At 40.6% G+C, this 18,118-nt stretch overlaps 1 protein-coding gene across 2 annotated transcripts in view; it reads left to right on the forward strand.

Moving 5' to 3' along the window:
• Window positions 1-18,118, forward strand: part of TMTC1 (transmembrane O-mannosyltransferase targeting cadherins 1) — a 191,527-nt gene that overhangs the window by 100,243 nt on the left and 73,166 nt on the right. For both annotated transcript variants that reach the window (XM_024202588.2, XM_024202589.2), the window contains one exon: window positions 2,722-2,843. In XM_024202588.2, the coding sequence (XP_024058356.2) occupies window positions 2,722-2,843 (122 nt within the window). The remainder of the gene's footprint in view (window positions 1-2,721; window positions 2,844-18,118) is intronic.

The following is an 18,118-nucleotide window of genomic DNA, read 5'->3' on the forward strand; positions in this document are numbered from 1 at the left end:
CGCGCGAAACAGCTGTTTCGCGCGCCGCGGCCGCTCGGGATCTCCCCCTCCCTCCCAGGCAGCAGCGGAGGTGAGCTAGGGCGGCCGCGGCACATTTTTAGGGGCGGCATTCTGGCACCGGCCATGCCGCCCCTAAAAATGTGCCGCCCCAAGCACCAGCTTGTTTGGCTGGTGCCTAGAGCCGGCCCTGACCAAGGCTCTGTGGCATCTGGATAGTGCTGCGATACTTTATACAGAGAAGTGAGGAGATTAGATCCCCCACTTCAGCCTAACTGATTTATGTCTCTTAACCTTTTCGGTTCAACGTACGTTTGATTTATTTGTTTTCTTCTTCCTGTGGTTTGAATGGAATTCGATTGTTCTTGTAATTCCATGTCCTTACAATACATCTCTTTGTTCATCAACTTTATGGACTGATCTCAGTCTGAGCTCTGTGAACAGTCTATCTTACTTTGCTGCAAAGAAAATTCATAATGTTTTATTGTGGGCCCTATGCAAAGTTCTTTCAGGATGGTGGTGGTGTCTGTTTAAGTGTATTAAAGAGAGGGTAAGATGAGTGTGCATTTAGTTTTTAGAGATTATTTTTACAGCTGAGGCCAGGGATATGAGTTGTACTCTGAAATTTGCCTTTGGCTTCCTTTCTGAACCTGGGCAAGTCACTTCACCTCTCTGTGTCTTATCTGTTCAATGAGGATAACAAGATTTCCCTTCCCTACAACCAAGTTGCGAACCTTAATTCAGTGGTTCTCAAACGTTTTTCATAATTGAAAAATCTTGATGGAGAGGTTCTCATGGACCACCTTCCATCCTGTGGACAACTGCACAGTCACTTCCCCTCCCATTTTTGATTGTACAACATCCTTGTGGCAACTGCTGCTGGTTGGCGTTTTTCAAACAAAAAGTTTTATTGTTGATAAATGGACTTTTTTCTAATATGAAAAATTTTACAAAAAAACTTGATTTTTTTTTTTAAAAGTAGTGATATTGTACTGCTTTCTCTTGCATCTGTGGCAAGGAAAAGTGTATAATTCAGACTCCTCATCTTCCTCTTGGTTACTTATTTAGACAGTATTTTTTTCCTCCTGCATTGCACAATCCATGCTAGTCCTGTGGGGGTTCTTTCTTCAGAGATTTCTCACCAGTTTTGCGAAGTGTGGTAACTGCAAATTTCATGAATCTAAATTTTTTGTAAAAGGTAGAGTCTGTGGGAAGTGTAATCAGTATTGTGCTTGATGTGGTGTTTACTTCTACTTGCTAGTATTGTTGTATATGGGAGCTTAGGCACTTAACATAAGGAACCGTTGCAGTCAATTTATTTGTAGCTCTGCAAGTGTTATACACTCAATAAAGATACTTATAATGCATATGTGGTGAAATCTAGCAGTTACTGTTATGCTGTGGACCAATGTCTGTTACAGTAGTGCAGTGCCAAAGCATATTGCACTGGTGTCAGTGAGAGCAGAATTTGGCCTTATGTCTTTTGCTGGGCTGCATGCTGCTACCTATGCCTTGTTTGATATTTCCATTTTTAGATCCCTTCATGTAAAGCTTTGTAAGGCAAATAGGCTCTCCAGCACTGAGAAATAGACCAAAATGATTAGAAAAGCCGAAAAGATTAAGTGAGTCAATTTGCATCTGCCTTTAAATGTTACAAAGCTAGACCTCTCAAAATGAATTTCCCATCATTTAGGTACGGTACAACAACGACTGATTAAACTAGGGTATTATTGGCCAGCACAAGAAAGCACAAATGTCTAGGCTGGATGATTTAACAAACTAAATGCTGTTCTTTCATCTAAAGAAACCTAAATTCTCAGGTTTTAAATGGTGAGTTTGATTACCTTAATTTGATCTGTAATGAGCAACAGCAGACATTACAAACTGATTCATCCAGTTGGACTGGAGCTAGTAGAGAAATGGAATTAGCTTTCATCTCTAAAGGCTGTGGTCCCTCCAGATGAGGACTGAGGCCTTTGCAGACTGGCAATATTTGGAGCAGCTGTGCAAATCACAATAGTTTTGACAAAATCACGTGACAATTTCATTTCTCCTCTCATAGCAAGCAAACATTATAAACAGCAATATGGACCAAAGACATTATATATTAATGTACGGAATGCCTCAAATGTTGAACACTGTATTGGACATAAGTATCTTGTGTGATAAAGTATAATTTAAATTTTAGATATTTTCTACAAAGGGATAAAAAGACTATATTAATGTGCAGTTTTTAGTTAATTTTCTTCATATAGAACATCACAGATTTAGCTGCTGCTTCTTAATTGTAAAGACTTGAGACTGAACACAGACATGTGTGTCTGTGTGTACACCCACACTATTTTTATATGTAATACTTCAGTTGCAGATTGCCTGTAAATTACCTCAGATAGTTACAATCTTAAGTATCTATGTACAGTAAAACTGACCTCAGAAAAGTTGCCCCGAGTAATACACACTGTGTTGTATCTGATGCTTGTGTAATTCAAACAATAAACATGTGTTATGTGTATGTCAGATGTACAATACACAAACAATATGTAAATGCAGAGGAACTGCAGTGTGGAATAATTGCTGTTTTCAATGCAGTATATTGATCAGTCATTAATCTGATTAATTTATTTCATTAATAAAAATCTGAAAATGGAAGAGGGGCAACTTAATGTTGATTGGAAGTTGGATTTCTTTTTCATTCACATGTGTTTCACTATTGTGTTGTTGCAGAAACTGGAACATAGAGAAGTTTTAGTTGGCTTGTTGTTCCTGGTTTTCCCATTTATCCCAGCCAGCAACCTCTTCTTCAGGGTGGGGTTTGTGGTGGCAGAGCGAGTCCTTTACATGCCAAGGTAATTATTGCAATTTAATTCCTTTATAATGAGACCCTCTCACCCATTTTGTAAAAGCAGGTAAGATTTTTTTATTTTTTGCCTGTTATTGTGATTCAGACATTATATTTTATTTATTTTTCGTCCAAACACAATATGCCTTTGAATTTTTGAGCAGCAACATCAGAAAAAGTATAGCTTGTCAAGGCAGGCTACTTGGCAGAATCAAAGCTAGTTCCATTCCATTGTTATGAATTTTTTTGAATGTGGTTGAAAGTATCTGTATAAAGGGAAGCAGCGTGTTGTTTCTTGTACGTTGTCCTTTCGTGTTTGTACGAATCTTGCTGTTTCCCTAAGCAATATTGTCAACATAAATTGTCCATGTTCTCTAATTTAAGCACAGTATTTATAGGGTTAACCATTATTATTACTGTTTATCTATTATTAATAGCCAAGGGGGGTCCATTGTGCTAGATTCAGTACAATCACAAAGGAAGACAAGGTCCATCTCCTAAAAAGTTGACAAGTCTCTGATTCTGCAAGTGGACTGTTTCACCCACACAGTCCCATTGCCCGTGCACTATCAATTGCAGGATCAAGGCCTATGAAAGAGTTTATAGTCTAGTTGGTGGGGGTGGGGAAAGACTCCCACACGTTCCTCAACTGTAACTCTAAATTTGAGTTCACCCTAGTTTCCACCTAGATACCATTTACATTCTGGACTGACTAGCTGCTAGGGGGTTCTGGTGCTTCTTGCTGCTCTTGCAAGCAGCATAGTTTTGAACTGCTCCTTGTATCTCCATCATATCCAGCTCTAAGGCTGAAGCAGTAGGAAAGGCCAACCATCCAAGATTCAACTGGTGATTGCCTGCTTGATCCAGCCATAAATATAATTACATTTTCATAGCACTGTAGCCATGTTTCCATTCTAAGAACTAAGTTTTGCCATCAGGTGCATACTCAGTTCCCATTATCTTTCATGATGATTGAACTTAGAGCTGATGGCCCTAAGCTTCACCCCAGATTGCTTTATGCTGTCTGAAATAACTGCTCTATTCCCCCTACTTTTCAAAATTAGATTGCTGAAAAAGCAAACAAAAACAGAAAACCTAGAAAAATATTCTCTTTAGTCCTGATCCTACAAAGGCTCATGTTTCTACTTAATTTTATGCCCGTAAGTAGTCCCATGGACTTCAATAGGCCTACTCTCTGGTCTTCGCTAGACTGGGACCAGAGTCTATAGTTTTACATAGCTGAGATGTATTCCTGCCTCCTATTATATCAGTTTCTTTTATGGGCCAAATCCTGCTTACCTTAGTCACAGAAGTAACCCCCTTGAGTTCGATGAAACTGTTCACGTGAGTAAGGTGAGTGAGATTTGGCCCTCTGAGTTATTCTGAGAATCATCACCACAGCTCGTGATTCTCATTACTGTCCATCATTTTAAATGGAGAAACACAGCAAAGCTGTTAAAATAGATATTGAGAAACAGCCAGCCCAGCTTCTAACACACTGCTTGCTGTTCTCTCACTTTTCTGGCTGTGGAAAGAGCAAAGACTTGGAGTGCTGCAGACGCCAGCATCTAGCTCTTCTCCAGGTGAGATTACCGATATCACGATGTGCCTTTTGAAGTTGGTGGTAATGAAGGAGGAAAAATGGGCAATGCTCCAGGAGGACTTTGTGGAAGGAATATTAACATATTTAATATGTGCACAGGAACACTGCTTATATAATGTTTTTCATCCTTCTATGGGCTTTACAAACATACAACCTGTGAAATAGGTAATTAAAGTGACTCCCTTTTTTAGGAGGAGATACTGAGGCAGAGAGGTTAAATGGTAAATGCTAAGAGTGAGTATGTGTCAGAGTCCCTGGGTCCTGTTCTGTTTTCAGACCACTAGACCATTCATTTCCTCATTCATGACCTTTTTTCACCCCAAGGTGGCAGGCCACTGAACTGAAATTTAAAATTAAAAACTAACATGGCCATTAATTCTCATGTCAGAGAAAGTGTGTGGACAGCTCTCACTCTCTGTCACCAGGTTCTTTGTAGGAGAAGGAGGGATGCTCAAAAAATTATATACACAAAAGTGTTGAGAACTAAATTTACTGCTTGCAAAGTTATTGAATACCAATGAGCACTCTTTCTGTCTCTCTCTATAAAACAGATTGGGTGGGGGAGTGTTAGCCTTCCATGAGCATTCATAACTATTGTGAAACCACAATGACATCTCTTTATTCCCCCCCATCTCCACCCCCCCGAGGGAATTTGCACATAATATTGAGGGTATAAGAGAAGGAAGGGCAGTGTTCTTTATTTGGAACATTCTTTAGCAACTGTTTCATTGCTTGCATTTTGCCAAATGCAATATACTTTTCTTGAGTTTTGTTCTATTTTTGCTCTAACATCAATTACTAAATTGGAATATTTCACTCCATTTGAAAGATTTTTTTGAGGTGAGAAAGCTGACTCAATGTGTGGAAAACACATTGATGACTGTATTATTCTTGGTTATATTTAAAGGTGCTCTTCCACCCCCTTTTGAAATGAAAGCCTTTTATAAATATTTGTGTGCATGTCACAGTTGTGCACATTGCAATCTGTGGATCACATCCTGAACTCCTTACTCCATTTTATTCAGTCCTTACATGGGCAAAATTTCAAGTGTAGTGAATAAAGACCTGAGGATTTAAGTAAAAGGTTTGTAAACCAAAAAGGAAATGTTTTAGGATTTTTACCCCCACATTAATTTAATTTGACTTAGAAAAATAGGGAATTGTACAACCTTTTGATCATGCACTAGTTGTAGAACTTGACCCTGCCTTCCAGGACTTTGTGTACATCTTCAAAAGCCTGAAAAAAATCAAAAAGATTCTTTAAATTTTTGTTAAAAATTTTCACAGGAAAATAGTTTCCCAACCAGCTGTAAACATAAGTGGAGATTGGGGCAGGATAGAATTCATAGGACAGATTTTCAAAAAAGCTCCGCTCTCATTTAGGCACCAAAATAAGTGACCAGATTCTCAGAAGATTCAGGACACTGAATGCTGACCTCTTTTGGAAATCTGGCTCTAACTGCAGGTGCTGGTCACTTTGAAAATCTGGTCCACTTAGTGCAAAGCATCACAATTGCATTTAAAATGAAAAGAGCAGTTAATCTTATTGTACCTAGAACCTAACTGAACATAACCTGGATCTTTAGCTCCTGACTGCAATTGCTCCTCAGGGAACAATTAGACACACAAAGTGTGACGGTGACCACCTCTGATGCAATGCTAAACACTCTGACCTCCCATTTACTGTAATGGGAGTTGGGGGTTCTCTGGACCTCTCAGGACTGGACCCTTATTGTAGGAGCTATTTCTCTGGTTTACTCAACTTTTTGCACAACTCCCATTTCAGTGGCTCCTGCCTGTTGGTTTGTTTGTTTGTTTATTTACTACGCATTTGTTTTCTAATTTGCTTCCAGATTTTTAGAGAACCGCCCTGCTAAAAATAGCCAACCACCTGAGCCTGCTAAGTGCATGCACAGTTTCCGGATCGAGTGCCTGTGTGTTAAATATTACAATGTTTAAACTCCAGAAGCAATCAGTTATTCTTCCTGGCTCAGATAGTTATGTCACTGCTTATTTTTACCTTTTTACCTTATTTAAACCTTCCCAGTTTAACAGTCCATGGATTTTGCAACCATGACTGACAAAAACAAAGATGAAATTAAATGAAAGTTGCACATATTTATTGCAGAGAGTGTGATATGATCAACTAAGGGTCAATCAGGTCACCACTAGTTCCTGTATATGTGCTTTGCTTTCAGACATATATTTGCAGAAATTTAAGTGATGAAAGTTCTGTTAGAAGTAAACCATATAGCCAGTCAGGAGGAATGCAGATGATAGGACAGGGAAACTGACCTTTTACATCAAAGGGAGAAGTTCTATGACCTGATGCATCAATTATAATAACAGTGTCCTGTGTGCAGATTAATCAGTTACATCACTGATTCAGTACATTCCCAGGCAACTTTTGATAGTGGAGTTCTGTGTGTTGGGGTCCTAGGGAGCCCAAGATGAAAATAAAAGCTGCTCTCCAATGGTTGAACCTCAGCAGCACAGTGGCAGAATTACTGCCATCTGACTATGCATCCCTCTATGCGTCCCTCCGTTCATTGCAAATACCACCTTAGGCCCAGCAGGGAGTAAACTGTACCCCCTTATAAATAAATGCCCAGCAGGGAGTAAACTATACCCCCTTATCCCTGTAGCGGTGAATCAATATGATGCTGTCTGTTAAAGAGCAGCACTCTCTGCCTTGCAGGTTACGTGTTTCTGCCAGAGCCTGTGCATTGCTTTTAGCCACGTTTGTTTAGTGAATCAGAAGTACACCATGGTAAGTTGTAAGATCAATACTTGTAAATGTCTCTGCCACCTTACTTGATTTCTAAATAGGAATCCGTAAGAAAGTCAGTATCTAGACCGAATGGTCTAGGTTTCTCAAAAGGATCAATCTCTTTGTATCAGCTTCTTCTTAAAAATTCATACAAGACCAAGTGCCCCACGAAGCTTTTGTTTTTACATGCTGTACTTTAAACAACAAAACAGCAAATTGCTGCCTATCCTTGCTAATGTGTCCACTTCACTTAGTATAACCCCATCCATTAACATTTGCAATATACTAATTAAACACTAGAAAATGATCCATATTATGGGAATGAAGTCTGCAATTTTCATGAGATTGTGACCCTGAATAATTCTGACGAGAACTTACCTTCCTCCACAAAGCAATAATTTGAAGAGAGGGTTTTATAATATTCCTGCCTTTGGCATTATTCATTTTTCACTGGATGTAATGTTATGCATTTTCACTCCCCCTGCCACCCTTTTTCACTTTTTTTAAACCTATATGTCAATCAAGCTTGAGGATCTGAATTCCCACTTACCTGGCTCACATTCCTTTAATACTAGATCAGATACTGTGGGTGTTGATATAACTTCTGCTAATAGAAGATCTTTCCCCCTCCCCCCACAATTAAAGTCAAATCCTGGCCCCAGTGAAATCAGTGGCAAAATTCCCATTAACTTCAATGGGGCCAGAGTTTCACCCAACTGATTCAGCAAAGCAGGTAAGCATTTCAGTGCCTAAAGTGAAGCAAATGCCTGCGTGCTTTGCTGAGTCAGAGGGCACGTCTTCACTACGGAGCTAAATCAGTGCTGCTGCAATCAATGTGGTGGTCTGGTGAAGACATGGAGAGCACTCGCCCGTTGATTTCTGTTCTCCACCTCCCTGAGAAGCGTAAGGTAAGTCGGCGGGAGAGCATCTCCCATTGACATAGCGCAGTGTAGACACTGCAGTAAGTGGATCTAGCTATGTCGACTTCAGCTATGTTGTTCATGTAACTGGAGTAGCATAGCTTAGATCAATTTAAATTAAACAGATACAGTTGGGAATACACACTACCGCGGTAAATTGATCTAAGCTATGCTATATGTGCTTGCTTCGGCAGCACATATAGCATAGCTTAGATCAATTTACCACGGTAGTGTGTATTCCCAACTGTATCTGTTTAATTTACTTACTTAAAAAAACGTTTTTAGTGCTTTTATGCTCCTGTTAGCTGTACGGAGCTGATAAAGTTAAGAGGGAGTGAGCTGGATTCTATTCCTTGTGATTCATCAGTCAACATGATTACAAGGGCCAGTCAGATACACCTCTCTATACCCTGTGAAGGCAGTGGCATTGCACAGGTGTCACTGACAGCAGGTAATCTGAAAATGGGCCAGATCCTCAGTCTCAATTGGTGTATCTCCATTGACTTTAATGGAGCAATGCTAACTGCTCCAGGATTTCAGCAGAGGCTGTGATCTGGAGGAATATGCACAGTGTTGGGATTTTGGTGGTCCTGAATTCTAACCCTGACTCTGCCAGTGACTCTGTATGTAGCTGTGGGCAAGTCACTCCAGCTTTCTTTCTCATTTTCCCCATCTGTCAGATGTCGATAATACTTACCATCTACCTCAAAAGGGTGTTGTATTAATTACTTCACGTCTTTACAGTGCTATGGGTGAATAAGGTGCTATAAAATGCTAAATATTGTAAGCATTCAACCTTTCAGATGTGTGTCCAAATCTGGACTCCTAACTTTCGGGGTTTGCCCATTACTATTAAACACTCTGACGAGAAATCAAAATAACACAAGCAAGAAATGATGAGATGCTAGTGCCAAATATTTTGGTGAAAGCCAATAAATATATAGGAATAAGAGCCAAGTAATTTTGCAAAGATGAAAAAGATTACCTCATGGTGCTTTTGGTCTAGACTGCAGTCTTAGCTGCTTTAACTGAATATGAAACATGCCTTTGAAAAACACATTGCACTTTGGCCACACACAGATGGTTTCAGGGAAAGGCTGAACTTACTATGATTACTACCACTTGCATGTTAACTTTAATGGGAAAGCTAAAAAGCGTTATTTTATTGTTATTGTGCTAAATTAGGTTAAAGAAGCAAATCTTAAAAAAACATTTATTGTGATCAAAGATGATTTTTAAATAAAATAATCTGGAGGTCCAAATTATGTATGGAAATTTTAACCGAGGTGGAAAAAAAATCAGAATTTTTTTTAAAAAGTGTAATTTAATAGAAATAATCCACTCAGGGCTTGTCTACACGTATAGTGCTGCAGCGGCGCAGCTGCACCAATGCATCCGTGCTGCTGCAGAGCTTCTGGTGAAGACACTCTATGCCAGGAGTGGGCAAACTTTTTGGACCGAGGGTCACAGCGGGGAATAGAAATTGTATGGCGGGCCATGAATTCTCACAAAATTGGGGTTGGGGTGCGGGCTCTGGGGTGTGGCTGGGGATGAGGAGTTTGTGGTGTAGAAGTGTGCTCTGGGCTGGGACCAAGGGATTTGGAGGACGGGAGGGGGACCAAGGGTGTGGGAAGGGGTGCAGGTTCCGGCTGGGGGTGTGGGCTCTGGGGTGGGGCTGGGGATGAGAGGTTTGGGGTGCAGGAGGGTGCTCCGGGCTAGAATCGAGGATGTTTGGAGGACGGGAGGAGGATCAGCACTGGGGCAGGGGGTTGGGGCGTGGGGAGAGGCTCAGGGGGTGCAGGCTCCAAGCGGCGCTTACCTCAAGTGGCTCCCAGAAGCAGTGGCGTGTCCCTTCTCTGGCTCCTACGCGGAGGCGCACCCCAGGCGGCTCTGCACGCTGCCCCATCCACAGGCACTGCCCCTGCAGCTCCCATTGGAGCACGTAGGAGTTGGAGCGGGGCCATGCCACGGCTTCCGGGAGTCTCATGGTGCAGTCCCCGACCCTGTGCCCCATCCAGCGCTGGAGCACGGCCGAGCCGCATGGTGCAGCTCGCGGGCCGGCTTAAAACGGCTCGGCCTGCAGGCCGTAGTTTGCCCACCCCTGCTCTATGCTGACACGTGAGAGCTCTCCCATCGGCATAATAAAACCATCTCTGCGAGAGGTGGTAGCTATGTCAGCAGGAAAAGCTTTCTCACCAATATAGCGCTGTCCACACCAGTACGTATGTTGGTGTAACTTATTTCGCTGTGGGAGTGGTTTATTTACACCCTGGAGTGATATAGGCTGTAGTGTAGACATAGCCTCAGTCAAATTGATTGGAACTGGAATTTTTATTTGTAAAGGAATATAAAATTAATATAGAATGATCTCCGTTTTGTTTCTTTTTGAACCTTCTTATAACATTTAATGTAAAATTATATCCTTACTATAGAATTCTACAAGGTGGCTATAAAAAAAATATAGAAATAATAATTACCTGCCAAATTATGTAATATTTTAGAGTAATTTCTATGAAACCCTGCTGATTTAATCCCTATTAAATTCTGTAGGCCTTTTTTCTTTATAATGCTAAATAATAAACACATAACTGTTTCCTTTCCAAAATATCTGTAATGAAGGCATGCAAAAGTCCATGTTATCTGGAAGCACTTCAGATAGGAATCTGCTCAAAATGAAGTCTTGGAATCAAAAAGTGTAATGAAGTGAATCTGTACAGTACATTATTTTTATGGTGACAGCAAGGGAGAGAAGGAAAATGGACCCAAATGTTAACCAACCATTGAATGATTAGCTGAATCACTTATTTCAAAGTTAACACATTTTCTGTCAAAGAAAATAGAGTTTTTGAGCTCATTAAATTTTATCTAGTTGTCTCATATTGTGAATAGAGAACCAGATGCTTAGCTAATGTAAATTGGCTTAACTCATAAACCTGACCCAGTGCCTTTGGAGGTCCCTTAATGTAGCCTGAAATAAGAAACCAGCTTTTCATTTGGAAATAAAGACGAATTATGTCATCAATCACCTGCTCAGAAGGTCCCTTTTCAAATTAGGTCTGTCCTGCTGGAGTTTGGGATTCTCTTTGTACTACTCCCTGCAGTTCTTACTCAGGGACTGCTCCTGTTGACTTCAAAGGCAGAACTCTTTGTGGAAACATATTAGTTTTGAAGTTTAATCAGTCGGGAAGGTTTCTCATATCCAGGATGGGATTTCTGGTCAACATGAGGGAGAGTGATACACACACACACACACACGCGTGCCAAGTGGTTAGGACAAGCTGGGATGTAGGAGACCCATGTTCAAGTCCCTACTTTCCCTGATTCAGAGCAGGGACTTGAACCTGGCTGTCCTACATCCCAAGTGAGTTCTTCTGGGGTGAATCTCTTTCTCACACATTGTTTGTGAAAAAAATTCAAAAAGTCAAGTTTTGGTCTGATGTGAAATGAAAACAAATTTTAAAACCTCAATTTTTTTCACAAAATGGAACTCTAGTTTTTCCAGCCCACCCTTCTGCTCATGACAATTCAGCAACCCCAGGCCTGGTCTACACTAAAAATTTAGATTGATATAACTACGTTGCTCAAGGGTGTTGCTAATTCAGACCCCCGAGTGCCAAAACTGTGCCATACTAACCCCAATGTAGACGCAGCTAAGTTGATGGAAGAAGGCTTCTGTCAATCTAGTGACCTTTGCTCAGGGAGTTCCTGCAGCGATGGAAAAACCCTTCCCATCACCATAGGATGTCTACGCTATGGGGTTACAGCGTGCTGCTTTGGCCCCTGTAGTACAGACACGCTCCCAGTCAGGTGTTTTCAAAGCCTCTCTAGCAGAGTGAATCCATTCTTGGGGCTTGTCTACACTTAAAATGCGACAGCTGCATCGCTGTTGCACTTCACTGTAGACACTACCTACGCCGATGAGAGGGGTAGCTAGGTTGACGGAAGAATGCCTCCGTTCACCTAGTGGTGTCTGCACTGGGGCTAGCTCTTTAGATCAGTAGATCTCAATGTGCTTTACAAAGGAGGTAACTCGTACAGTGTACTCACAAACGTGCAGCTTGCTATAACAGAATGTAATGACGCTCTAGCGTTGGGGTGGGGCAATAGCTACCCTGTCTCAAAGGAAGCAACGTAATCAAGAAACCAGTGCAGCAAAACCACTCCTAATGTTTGATGTAAACTGGTGCAGTGTGATGCCACACATAGGGGAAAAATGTTTAAAATGTTTTCAGTAGTAAGTAGCTCTGGCTTCTGAAATTAGACACAGTGGTTAAAGAAAAGACTGTGAGTTATTAGATATAATTACTGAACACTGAATAAGTAGGCTGCAAATATTACATATCTGCACTCTGGCTCTTATTTAAACCCTGCAATTTGTCTGTTACACCCTGGGAAATGTGGCCTTCCTGTCATCTCATTCCTCTCTTGTTTGTGCCTCACTGCAGTGCACTTGCTCACAAGGGAAGTGCTGTTAACAAATTGCAGAAATTATAGAAGAAAATCATTCATCCCACATCCCTCTGAGTGAATTCTGCCAAAATACACATGTGAATGGTGCACAACAGTTGCCTACTAAGTGTAGCCCTGACTTCGTTATAATTCAGGGCATTCCTAAGATACCACTTTTGTACAGCAAGAGCCCACAGCGCTAGGAGTCAGGAAACTGTCAACATGTTGATGCATGTGCCAAATAGGAAGCTCGTATGTATACCCCCCTGCAGGGCTGAGGAATTTGTGTAGCCGCTGGTTCTCCCATAATGAATGTTCTCATCCTGAACCTGTGGAAAAGCTATTAAACATTAAATTGTGTTCCTACTTAGAGGGCTGCTTCACATTTGAGTCTGTGTACAGGATTGTGGTGGGGCTTTCACAGTTGGAAATGGTCACTGTTCCATTAGCCCAAAGAGAAAGCAAAATCTGTTTTGGTTTGGTTTTTAAATAATCCGATTGGAAACTAGGGCTGGGTGGGAGAAGGGAAATTACCTTCAAAATAAAAACAGCTGGTGCTTTTCTCTTAAATAACTGTTTTGGAAAACCACAGTTTGATCCAAATGATTATGGTCAGCACAAAGATCCATTAAGATAAAGACAAAAGCTGGCAAAAAACATTAGAATGGCGGTGAGGGGTATATCGTACCTGTATGTGTGTGCATGTCAAGAGAGAGATTTTTTTCTTCAGAAGCAGGAATACTCAAAAAAAAAATTCTGCCAATGTCTTTTTGAGGAAAGAGATTTTTGTGAAAAGTCCATTTTTTCCTCAAAACATTTTTGTGGGGGAGGAAAAAATATTCCCAACCAGCTTTAATGTTAAGGGCAAAATTATCCCCTCTGACAAAGTGAGGAGCCAGGTTAGTATGTGTGAGGGGGAAAGAGCACAGGGAACCACTAACTTACCCTCTCACTGTCCCCTCAGCACCCATCCCCAGGCCAGAATTAGGGCAGAGCTCCTCCATAGTGCTTAAGGCACTGCTGAAAGTTATATCCATATGTGCTGTCTTGTACATAAGGGGCAAAATTTTCCAACTTGAAAGTATAATGTCAGTTGCCTGAATTAGTAACCTGATGTTTTCTCAGCTCCAGTTGAAGATAATGTGAGCTGGGAATGCTCAGCATCTCTTTTAAGCAGGATCAGGAGCCTAATTTTGGATTTAAGGGCAAAATTTTCAAAAGCACTTAAGTGAAACAGGAGCTTAAGTCTCATTGCTTTTCTGTGTGTACCTAAGTTTGAAGTATTTTTCCAGAGGTTGGATCTGTGTGGGTGTAGGAGCATACCTGCTCATGGTGGTGCTACCCTCATAATAAATTACAGAGCCCCTTGATATATTATATTCATCAGGAACCGTAAGCCGCTTCACCTGTACTCTGCTTAGCAATTCATCTCTGCCTGGACAGTTTCTAACATTCCAAAACTCTGAACACTGTCAAACAACTCCCATACATTTAAAAAAAAATCTGAAAAATGTTTCCTTCTGTCCTCACTAACTGGAATTCCCACTCTACCCTCCCCAGGTTCCATTGTCCTGAAGTACAAGACAGGCAATATTCAATCCAGGACTAGGGACAGGTTTGATATCTCATGATGAGCAATCAGTGCTCATTTCCATTACAGTATGCAGTGTTATTGTAGCCATGTTGGTCCCAGGCTATTACAGAGGCAAGGTGGGTGAGGTAATATATTTTAGGTGGCCTAAACACGAGCTCTTTATAAGCTGTTAGCGAAAGAGACATATTTCAAGAAGTTGGTCCAACAGAAGTTATTACCTCACTCACCTTGTCCCTCTATTTCCATTACAGTAACCAGGTTGGGAATTCTCATTGTGCTAGCACTGTACAAACATATTAAAACAAACCCCAGCACCAGGAGCTTTCAGTTTAATTTAAGATGAGACATAACTGGTGGAACAAACAAGTATGTGTTTGTGAGAAATGCGGTGGCGGGGGGGAGGAGAATGGTTAACAGTAGTACAAGCATTGCTTTTGGTAGGATAGCTGTGTGCACAGATTGTAGAAGTTTGTTTGTTTTGTTTTGTTTTTAATGGAGACAAGTAACCAGATTACTAATAGTAGTCTCAGCTCCCCACCTGCTTCCCTATTAACTTCTGGCAGGGTGCCGTAGGCATCACAGTGGAAATTAATCTTAAGGAGGGATGTGCAAAAGGCTAAAGGTAGTGGGGTTAAGTATTAGTCGGAAGGGATGTTTCACAAATAAAAGGTGGCATGGGAGAAAATATAAAATTGCTTATGGCGAGAATGGATTTGTTAGTGTTCAAAGGTATTTCATACTCATTGCTCTGTAAAGAACCTGGAGTTAGAAACTTTAAATCAAACCCCTGAAATAAGCAATACTGGGTATGAAATAACCACTAAGAAAAGCTGTGTGATGAGATGTGACTGTAACAGACAGCTCCAATGAAAACTCTGTGACAAGATAATGGGAGCTTATCTTTCTCCAGCCGTTTTTGTTGTTGTTGTTTGTTTGGTGAACAGAGACAGAGCATTGTTGTCTGTAATTTTATGTCAAACTCTTATGATTTTTGTACTATAAAAGCCTCAAGTAAATAAATGCTCTGTTTAAAAAAAAAAAATGTTTTTTGGATACACTTCCTAACACAGATACATTAATTACAGTGTAGTTACAGAACAGTCCTAGTTTGTTACAGTTGCCACTAATTCATTTAACTGGAAGCTATACTTAAAGCCTACATTACTTAGTATTACCCCTTTTAGTCTCATACTTAATACATGTATTATTTTGTAGAATTCTGGTACATAGCCACATTGTTGTTATAGTGTAATTACTATGAAGTTCTACTTTGTGATATATGTATTTGTTACAAAAAGCTACAATCAGAAGTTAAATTATATGGGTGCACTTGATTTATAGTGTAGCTTAGAATTACCTTCTGACTGCATTTTCATGGAGTTACAAGGAATTTTTAGGTAGATAATTCAAAGTCCTGATGAAAGTTCAATGTATGTCTCTGGAACTCTCTATGTAGTGATTAGGGCACTTGGCTGTGGCTCAGGAGACTTGGTTTCTAGTCCAAGTTCTGCCACTGGCGTGCTAGATGACCTTGGGCAAGTCACTTCCCTTCCCAGTGCCTCAGTCTCCCTATCTGTAAAATGAAAATAATGATGCTGACCTCCCTTGTAATGTACTTTGAGATCTATGAATGAAAAGCACTATTCAAGAACTATTTGGAGGTGTTATGATGTAACTACCCCTGTAGTTCCCTCAGATGTGTACTGTATTTTGAAATGAACCCTTATTTCTGTGTAATACCACATTTATCCATGTAACTACCATGAAGCTTAATCAAAAGTATATAAAAAAAGCCTCTTCACAGCAGCTGTATAAACTGTAATACAACTGTATCTGTATTCAGCACAAGCATACTGAATACTGCTGGTGAGAACAAGAGTATATTAGCAATTCCCAACAGCTGGGAACTGGGTCAGTCCTGCTTCTCCCCTTCTGTAATATGAGCTATTGGAACTGTCTGAATATTTCCCAAATGTTTCCACTTGTTCTCTGGGTACGTGCAGTAGGCTGTTTGGAGAAGGTGTGTGCCTAAAACTGCAAAGGTGAAAGGATCTTCCTTTTGATACTGCTTTGTGATAAAGAAATTCACCTAAATAATGTTCACGTTAAATAGGTAATTCCTAGGGCAGGATTAAACTGCTGAAAGACAATATATCAATCAGAGTGGAAACTGTCTGCAGGTTTTTTGAGGAGTTTCTTGTTGGCCTGATTATTGAGATTAACTTTTCAGAGACTTGAAAACGCAGTTCAGTCACCATATGGACTGGATGTTTTGGCTCAATAGAAGCACCAGATATTCAGTTTGTATCTGCAAATGTCTTTGCAATTACTGCAAACAGAAATAGTGTCAATTCAATAAACATAGTGCAAAAAGTTTGTGGAAAACGCAACTAAGAAAAGTAACAGTAATGTATCGCAACAAATTAGAGGCATAAAACTAAGCATTCAAATCCACCTCTGAAAAGGGTAGGTATAACAAAAATATTGTATCCAGGGTATACTTGAATGCTAATATTGCAGCTGGCATTCTTTTTGTTTTTATTTGTTTTTGTTTGCGCAGAGCTATTGCAGTGCTTATATTTTGTGCTTTTGGGAGGTACTTTTTTTTTCTGTCTTTCGGTTTCTGAAAAAAGTTGCATTGTGAATTTCAATGCTAAATATTCTGTTTCCTAAATTCTTTTCCAGGGTTTTTCACTTTTTAAGGAAATGTTTGACATTTAAAAAGCTATTTTAGACGACTTCTGTGTAATTTTATTTCAGAAGTGAATTTTTGAAAAAAAAAATTTGTTGCAGTTGCTAACGGTCTGATCCTGAAGATTTTATTACTCGCAATGCTACAGGTTAAATTATATCTGGAGACCTGGCTATAATGCATTTGTCCATTCTCAGACACAGTTAAAGCATCTTTCTAGTTTGTTATATGGAAAGGACCTTAACCATGTTTACAAACCATGCTATTTTCATTCTGGAACGTGGGAAGTTCATATCTGTGCAGTAAGGCTTGAATTCTGCAGACAGTGTACACATGCTTAATTTTAAGCACAGAAGTAATCCCACTGAGGCCAAACTTCAATTTAAGCATGTGTCTAAGTGTTGGCAGCGCCAAGGTACATTGGAACAATCATGTTGTAATTGCATCCCCTGCCACAGTTATGCTTGTAGTGTAGACAAGCCCACGGTCATGTTAATGGGTCTATGCACATGAGTAAGCATTACTGATATGACATGGGCGCCTCTATACTAAAAGCCCTAGCAGTGTAAGTTGGCATAACGAGGAGTGTCTATTTCGAGATGGTTTTTTGTTTGTACCCATAGCCCACAGCACTGCTCCGTAACAATGATCCAGGGATACATTGGCGGGGGGGAAGCGGGAGAGAGGAAAACACTTGTATCTTCTGAGTGCTGATGAGGCAAACTTGCTTCACTCAGAAATAAAGCTCCACCCACTGGAGATGCCAAAAAACCCAGAGAAGAGCAGAGAGGGCCCTCCACATCCTGTAAAAAGCAGAATTCAGATAGCCGAGAGACAGCCCCCTGGGCATTCAAGCCTCACTAAAAGGGAACTAAGTCAAAGCACCCAGCAGAGCTCTTACGTGTATCCAAATCCCACAGAAAGGGAGCCAAATCCACAGAGCTCAGCAGATCACACGTAGTCATATTTAGGACATCTGCACGGTGTATGGTGCCTGGCATCTCAAGAGGGCAGAGCTTGAGAAATCTGAAATGAAACACATTAGGAACTCCTCAGAGAGCTGCATGTTCCATTCTGATTTATATATTGATGTTTGCCATCCTATTTCTTCCACTGGGATTACAAGGGATGAATTTTTTACGTGATTTCCCTAACCATAAAGCAGTTTAAAAGGGATGCTCCTTTCCTCTTAAGCATTCTAGGCACAATCCATGTGGGTATTGCTCTCTGGGCTGCCTGGAAAACAAGAAGGGG

This window comes from Terrapene carolina, unplaced genomic scaffold, assembly GCF_002925995.2.
Source record: "Terrapene carolina triunguis isolate 2854851 unplaced genomic scaffold, T_m_triunguis-2.0 Scaffold247, whole genome shotgun sequence".
Lineage (NCBI taxonomy): Eukaryota > Metazoa > Chordata > Testudines > Emydidae > Terrapene > Terrapene triunguis.